This window comes from Paroedura picta, chromosome 7 (genome assembly GCF_049243985.1).
Source record: "Paroedura picta isolate Pp20150507F chromosome 7, Ppicta_v3.0, whole genome shotgun sequence".
Lineage (NCBI taxonomy): Eukaryota > Metazoa > Chordata > Lepidosauria > Squamata > Gekkonidae > Paroedura > Paroedura picta.
In genome coordinates this window covers 101,449,621-101,457,905 of record NC_135375.1, presented here as the reverse complement: position 1 = coordinate 101,457,905, position 8,285 = coordinate 101,449,621, and the positions used below count along the sequence as shown (strand labels likewise).

Sequence of the window (8,285 nt, the reverse complement as noted above, 5' to 3'; positions counted from 1 at the left end):
TGCTGGGATCGAACTCCCAACCTCATGGGCAGAAAGTTCCAGACAGCATATCGCTGCCTTACCACTCTGCGCCACAAGAGGCTCATTTCTGGTCTAGTACTGTATTAATACACCGTTTTTACTTTTTGGGGGAACACCTGAAACCACTTTGAGAATATGTTTCAAGAGAAGGCAGGATCCCAAGTTTTTAGTATTCCAGTATGTTAAAAATCCTGCCATCTCTCCAAGGAGCTAAGGACCTCTTACCTGGTTCTTCTGTCCTCATTTTATCTTCACAGCAACCCTGCAAAGTAGGCTTGGCCAGGAAAGCATTACTGGCCTAAAATCACCCAGTGAGCTTCCATTGTGGGGGATTTGAACTCAAGTCTCCCAGACCTTAATGCAGACATTCTAAGTGGTACATTACAGTAGTTGTCACTGAGGAAAGATTGAGCATGGCGCATATATGCAAGTAGCAGCCCTTTGCCTTTTTCAGCTACTATCTGCACTCGAGATCTCATTGCAAATTTTTGATGCTTACTGGAGTATACAAGAGAACTCCAGAAGAAATGTAACTTTCTTTTCCTAGATTACAAACAAAGCTCTTGACTGTGTGGCTTATGGAAAACTACGTCTGGCTTTAAAAGAAGCACATGCACTACAACACTGGATTGTTTTGATGTGCAACCTAGACAAAAGGCCTCTTTCAGGGCAGAATATGAGAAATAGGACGGTTTCCAGTTGGCAAAGGTGTCAGATCTGTCTCTTCGACCTGTATGCAGAACATCACAAAGAAAGCTGGATTAGGTTCAGATGAAGGCAGAGTGAAAACTCGTGGAAGGAACACTAACAATCTGAGATAGGCAGAGGACACCACATTATTGGCAGAAAACAGTAAAGGCCTGAAACGACTACTGATGAAGGTCAAAGCAGAAAGTGCCAAAGTAGAATTACAGCTGAACATCAAGAAGACACAAATTATGGCTGCTGGGGAACCGCACGACCTCAAGATGCTGCTGATGGAGAAACTGAAAGTGTTCAAGGTTTCTGTTCCTTTGCTGCATCTTCAACTCAAAGGGAGACTGCAACCCAGAAGTCGGAAGGGGATTGAAACCGGGGAGGGCAGCCATGGAGAAGCTAGAAAAGACCCTTAAAGCAGAGGTAGTCAAACTGCGGCCTTCCAGATGTCCATGGACTACAATTCCCAGAAGCCCCTGCCAGCATTTGCTGGCAGGGGCTTCTGGGAATTGTAGTCCATGGACATCTGGAGGGCCGCAGTTTGACTACCCCTGCCTTAAAGCGTAAGGATGGTGATCAAGATCACGGTAATTCATGCCATGGTATTCCCCATTACTGGGTATGGGTGTGAAAGGTGGGCAATGCAGGAAGCTGGTAGGAATTTTTTTTTAAAGATAATAACAAGAGAGTTTCTTTTATAATTAAGGGGTACACAATAAGTTATTGCAGGTGTATTTGTCATAGGGAAAATCCGAAGCTTCTTTTTTTTGCATTTTTTCCCCTTTTCCCCTTTCTTCCTCTGTATCAGTGTCCTTATTTTCCTTCTCTGTTTTTATTTTCATTTCTTTCCTTTTGACCAATTTGTTTTTGTTACGTTTTGTCTGCTCCCCCCCCCCCCAAAAAAAAAACTTTGAATAAAACTACTTTCACAAAGACGAGCAGGAGGAAGGCTCGTAAGGCTCGCCGGAAAGCGAGTCCACCCTTTGAAGGCACAGAGTCCACCCTTTGAAGGCTGACACGTTGCCCAGGGGAACCGATCTCTGCTGCCCGGAGACCAGCTGTAATCCGGGAGATTTCCAGGCCCCGCCTGGAGGTTGGCACCCCTTGTAGGTGTGCGAGTTGTGCGTGGATTCAGCCTGATCGGGGGGGGGGGAGAGTGGGGGGCGGGATGCAGCCCGCACAGGAGGAGGCGATGCTTGTTTGGGATCTGTGCATGGGTCGTGTGCTTGTGCGTGCGGAGTGCGGGAAGGGCTGGATGCGGGGCTGTGCCTTGCGCGCTGCGGTCTGTTGGGTGGGCTGTACGTCCGAGGGCGTGGCGAGACCTGTGGGATCGCCCGCGCTGTCTCCGCACAGCATGCATCGCCCTGTGTGTCTATGGGGGAGACATCGGCGTGCGGGGAGATGCGCAAGTGGTCCACGAGCGTGCCTCTGTGCCGCCCAGCGCAGAAGCCTCCCGCTCCCCCTCCCTCCCCAACTCCCCCCAAAGTCCCCGCGAAGTTCCTCTTGGGCGCGGCGGCGGCGCCCCCCAGCGGCCGCCCTCGAGGGAAGAACCTGGAGCCCCCGGCCGCCCGCCCGCCCGCCCGCCGCCCTCCCCCTCCTGCAGCACCTGGCGCCGTCGCCCCTCGCATTGGCTGCTGGCGCCCATCAATCAGCGGCGGCCGCTGCTGACATCATGCTGCAGTAGAGGGGCTGGGCCGGGCTGGGGCAGGGAGCCGAGAGGCAAGCGGGCGGGCGAGCGAGCAGGCAGGCAGGCAGGCGATCAGAGCGGGCGGCAGCGGCTGGCCAGCAGCAGCAGCAGCAGCAGGGGCCGTCCCCGCAGAGCTCGCCCAGGCGCGCCCTCGCTCCCTCCTTCCCCCCCACTTGCGCTCAGGGCGGCCAAGAGAGCCTCGCTCCCCGCGCGGCGGGCTCCGGCAAGATGGGCTGGCGGCAGCCCCTCGCCTGCTTCTCTCTCGGCCTCGTCCTCCTGCTCTCCGGCGCCCTCGGCAACAAAGGTGAGTGGGGGGATGAGAAGGAAGAAGGGGGCCCGCGGGCACCGGCCGGCCGTGCTGCTCCCAGCCGACGCGCGCTCCAGGCGTGCCGCGCCGTGCCCGCCCTCTCTTGCGCCGCTCCTCGCTTGCTCTTTTTTGGGGAGGTGGGTGGGGGACCGTCTCTCTTCTTTCTCCCGCCCCCAGTCCAGTTATTTGGCTTGACCCACCCCCCGCTCCTCGCCCCGGTCCATTCGGGGCTTGGCCAGAAGGAACACGCCCATGCCCGGAGCTGTGCCCCAAGCGCCCGGGGGCTGCGTGCCACTCTCGCCCGCGGTAGGCGGCTCCTGCCTCGGTGCAAAGCCAGGGAGCCGCCCGAGCGCCCCCCACCACTACCCCCCCCCGGTCGCCCTGCCTCCTTGGGCTGCCCTCTCCCAGCCGCCTCCTCCAGAGGGCCGATGCGACGCCCCCTCGGGGGGCTTCGGGCATTCCGAGCACGGCGGCGGGAACCAGCATGCCCAAGGACACGCGTGCCAGGGCTGCACATGAGAACGAGCCCCATCGAGGGGGCTGGCAGCCAGGGAGGGGGACCGAGGAGCGGGCTGAGAAGGGGGAGAGGGAAAGCCCTTGGCCCACCTGCCTCTGGGGGGGCGGGGAGGCAAGGGCAGGACGGGAGTGCCAAGGAGGGCTGGGCATCAATGACCGATCTGCAAAATTCGGGGGGGGGGGTGAGCGCTCGCAGGGGAGCAATGCAGCAGCGACATTAAGATTCCGTGCGCCCCGATGGCTTTGCAGAGGGGTGGAATCAATACGCCGCCCGCCCCCCCCCTCCCCAGATGCCGCCAGTGGGCGGTCGGGGTGTTTCTGGGCGCTTCTCTGCGAGGGGGTGGGACCGGCAGGCACCCTCTCTCCTTGCCAAGCAGCCTCCACTCAAGATACCACAGGGGACCCTCCCAGTGGCAGATGGAAGGCTCTCTTCTTCCTCCGCCGCCCCCTCCGTTGCCCGAGCAACAGGGTGTGGAGCTTGCACCAGCGCAACCCCCTCCCCACCTTCTCGGGCCCCCAACATAGGTTATCGGCAGGACTTGAGAACCGTGTCCACGGCTGGCTTTGCATTCCGGGGAGAAGAGCGAGTCGACCACGATGCTGGCTACATACTGATGAGAGAGAAGGAGGCAGCGGAGATGCCTTGCCGGGTCGTGCCGCCCTGCGTGTTGGGACGTGTTGGGCAGAGCTGCCACGGCCCTCCCTGGGATCTCTGCTGTGCCCTTCTCTTGCACTCTTTTCTGAACCCACAGACAGCCACCTGCCCCCCGAACCCCGCACGATTGCCAGGTTTTGTTCATCTCGGGCTGCCGGAACCCTCCTGCGATCCCGTCCCCTGGGCCGCCCTCTACGACCGACCCACATTCAGGGTTTCTAGCCCCCCCTTCCTGCTCGGTTGCGCCTTCAGCATCTGCTGCTGGATGTGTGCAAGAAAACAACAGCTGCTTTGTTGGGCGAGCAGGACGTGCAAATCCCGCTTCTCTATTTTTGTCCCTATTTCTCAAAGGTATACTGCCTTGATACATGGAGGTTTGAGTTAGGTCTCCTGGAGGAAAGCTCTGGATGGGAGAGAAGGGCAGAGCTGGCTCAGCTTAGCCATGTGTTAGTGTTTAAACCAATTTTAAAGGATCCGCAAGGGGAGGGGGGGGGACTGCTGCCGTCAATGCGTCTTGTGACAATGAAAACAACAAATAACTTGTGGGCTGTATGGAAGAAGCCCTTTTTGATTTGCTCCAGGTCCGCTCCCCCCATCTGCCCCGGGTCTGTTTCCAAGTTGCAAAGCCGCTGACTCTGCTAGGAGGTCCCTAGTAAATGCTGGATGCCCTGAAGGCCAGCCGGGTGGGACGCAGATGTGTCGGAGTGCGATCCGGCAGGCAGTGCCTCTGTGCCAGACTCATGGCAGCGTCTGGGAGCGGAGCAAAGAGCATGGTGCGCTTCTAGAAGGGAGACTCTGGCGATGCGTTGTGGCCCCCAGGGGCAGTTGGACCCTGGACTCATTGTGCCTCTCTGGTGGTCAGCAGCAAGTAGACAATAATGTTGGCAGGTCTCACCTGTGTGGCTTATTCCAGGACACCTGGTGTCCCACCTTAATTTGCGGGACAGTGGAAGTCCTGGTCTGAGTTCCACCTCAGGCTCCCCACCATGTCTTTGCTCAGCCCCAAGGCCGGTGGGTTCGCAGCCAAGCCATAAAGCCAGCCCAGGCTCATGTCAAGGGGGTGTTTGCTTTTTATTTCTGTTGTTGATGATGATGATTCCTTGCTTTGCCCTGGGAACCTGAAGCACTTGGAAGCCCCTCTCACAACAATGAGGCTGTCTAGGTTGAGCGTTCTTTCAAGGTCACCCAGCAAGCTTCCCAAGGAAGGTTCAAACCTCAGCCCAACACTCAGCCACTCTATGCCAGAGCTGAGTATGTGACTCTATTGTTGTCACAATCCCCCCCCTGCTTTTTTGTCAAGCTGCCTTGATCGTACCAATGACAGCCTGAGTGCATTTGTGTTTATTTTAGCCAGTTGTTGGTTTGTTCATTTACACCCCATCTTACTCCCCATTGTTTGTCTTGCCTGCCTTTCATCCCCCCAAGAACCCTGTGAGATATGGTAGACCAAGACGGTATAACTGCCCCAAGGTCACCTGGTAGGCTTTCCGCTGCTTTTGAACCTGGGTCTCCCACATCCTGGTGGTTCGCAAGAACAGCGCCTGACTGGTTCATGTGTACTGGTTCATAAGAACAGTGCTTTAAGTACAACTTGGCCGGGAATTCTGTGGCTTCCAGGCCAACCAGGTGGAAAATCCATATGGCATCTCCTTTTGATTGTTAATGAAGTTCCGCAGGGCCTGTAAAATAGCACTCTTCCGCCAGGCTGTTCAAAGCTTTACGGGCTTCCCTCCACCTCCTCTTCCTTAACCCCCCCCCCCAACACTTATTTATTGTTATCTTCAGTCTGGGGTAGCTGCCAGAGGGAATGAAGTATGTGTGTGTGTGTGTGTGAGATGGATTTTTAAATTTTAGTACTGTATTTTATTGCATTTTTACGATTGCATTCTGTTTTACTGTGTATGTGGTTTTTATTGTTGTGAGCCGCCCTGAGCCCATATGGGGAGGGGCCGTATAGACATCAAATAATAATAGCATGGATCATCAGTATGTTCCGCTGCCCAAGGGTTTGGGCTTTACCTATTCATTTCAGTGGTTGCTTGCCCAGGAGCAGATTGTCCGGACTCAGTTGTTTGGGTCCGACGGGATACAGTCTCCTCTGCTCCCCTCGATGGTTCCCCAAAACTACCCATTTGGCAACACCTCTCTTCCTTCCTCCCTTTGGGTCTGCTGCTAAGTGACAGACATCCTGTGGGAATTTTGTAGGAACATTGGCAAAGCCAGGGTGAACCAGTCCAGTGTATGGGGGCCCTTCCGAATGGCCCTTCAGTATCCTGAGGCTGGGGGCTACTGGGCAGTAGGGAACGGGGTCTTACGTGGGGATGTTCCCAAGGGGCTGTTGACCCCTCCAAGGCGTACTTGCTGACGGCCAGACAGCCTTGGGGTTCTTGCAGCCCTAGAGGTCAGAGGTTCCAAGATGGCCGCTGTGTACCTCAGTTATGAATGGACCAGACTGTGTTTCCATGGACGATAAGTCCGGCTTGTAACTAGGCCACTGCAATCTAATCCCTGAGACCCACTTTAGCAGAGATTGGTGGTTGGGGACAGAGTGTTAATTTGTAATGATTTTTCTTCTCCGGCTTTCTCTCTCTCTCTCTCTCTCTGCCCTCCCGCCCCGCCCTTCTGTTTTTCCCCCTGCCCTGGAGGTTGCGTGATAAAGATTAATTTGCTATTTCTGGGCCTGTGACATTTTTTTCGGAGCCTCCCGCCGGCTGCTGCCTTAATGTTGGGTCTGGCCTGGCTCCAGCCAACGGGATTAGTGTGGTGGGCCACAAGGAGGGGCTGCCGGGGACATGGCATGGGCTGCGATGGAGCCAAAAGGGTAGGGTTACCAGCTCTGGGATGGGAAAAACCTGGGCACTTTGGGGGCGGAGCCTGTAGAGGGCAGGGTTTGGGAAGGGGAGGGACTTCAATGGGGTATAATGCCACAGAGACCACATTCTAAGCAACCATGTCCTCCAGGGGAACTGATCTCTGTCGCCTGGAGAGGAGCTGTAATTCCCAGTCCCACCTGGAGGCTGAAATCCCTAGGAAAGAACAGAAGGGAAGGTGTCTCCTGAGGACACCTCTGGGACCATGGATGAGGAAAACCTACTGTTTTACCCTAACGCCTTCATCACATCCCTGTATATTTGTCCTCGGCCGAAACGAAGCCTAAAGGTATTTGGCTGTGGGCATTCACAATTTCTCCATAATTCCGGAGGGGGTAGCCCTATCAGTCTATTGCAGCAAGAATTAACAGGTGTCTCTCGGGCACTGCATGGACAAACATTATACTGATCCCACATTATGTTTCCAAGTGGGGCGATAGTCCATGGAAGTTCGTACTGGTCAGGTTTAAGGTGCCACCAGACTTCAGTGTATTCATTCCTATATTTCTGTTGTATATTAATCTGGATTCAGGGCCTCCCAATACATTGCCTTATCCACGTGGCCCCCTGGCCAGGGATGCCAACCTCCAGGGGGGACCTGGGGATCCCCTGGAATTACAGCTCATTTCCAGACTGCAGAGATCACTTCCCCTGGAGAAAACAAATGTTTTGGGGGTTGGACTCTATGGCATCGTACCCCAGTGAGAAGGCCCTGTCCTCCCCAGATTCCATCCCCACATCTCCAAGAGTTTCCCAACCTAGATCTTGCAACCCCAGCCCCAACCATTGGCTCCTGCCTGCCCTACTGGAGAAATGTACGTGTAACCCAGCCCCATGACGGGACGGTTCCCCGGGACCATCAAAGGTTTGGAAAATGGCCTGTCAGGAAGACTCAGTCCCCTCTCCCGGGTCCTGGTTCACTGCAGTCCTGATCCAAATTGGGTATAATTCCCAGGGGGTGTCTGTTCAAGCAGTACTCATGTGTGTGTGTGTGTGTGTGTGTGTGTGAGAGAGAGAGAGCACATAAGGGCAATGACAGTATAGTGTATATAGATAGGCTTTTTGGAGGGCAAACTCCTTGCGACAGGGCCTGTCTCTGTCTCTCTCTTTTTTTTTTGCTTACGTGGGGGAAAATTCATGCGCACGGAGAACACAGCATACCTGGCGAGGCTGTTCTGTCTCAGAGCCATCAGGCGTTCTGTTTTCAGTCTTCCTTTTGTGTCAAAGCAAACACATTTCTCTCTCTGGAGCGCTCTCCGGATATGATCTCTGTAGCTCCTTATGCATTTATTTTTGAAATGCCGGGCTAAAACCTTCGAGTGCTTAAATCCTCAACGACCAGAGTATCCGGGAACCCTAAAATTGAGTACATTTGCAGGGCTTTATGGTGATTGATATGTCCCTTTAATTGTGAGACCGTGTTACGGTGTAATGATGTTAAATGTTCTGAGGGACTATATTATGGATACATAAACGCACAAACACATGGGGCTTTTTTGTAGCGATACTCCCTGGTATTGAATACCGGCACCA

General features: G+C 54.9%; 1 protein-coding gene across 1 annotated transcript in view; it reads left to right on the top strand.

Moving 5' to 3' along the window:
• The first annotated feature begins 2,417 nt into the window (after nt 1-2,417).
• The window catches only part of CLSTN3 (calsyntenin 3), a 32,760-nt gene continuing 26,892 nt past the window's right edge, over nt 2,418-8,285 (top strand). The window contains exon 1 of the mRNA XM_077345738.1: nt 2,418-2,708. Coding sequence (XP_077201853.1) covers nt 2,633-2,708 — 76 coding nt within the window. The 5' untranslated portion in view covers nt 2,418-2,632. The remainder of the gene's footprint in view (nt 2,709-8,285) is intronic.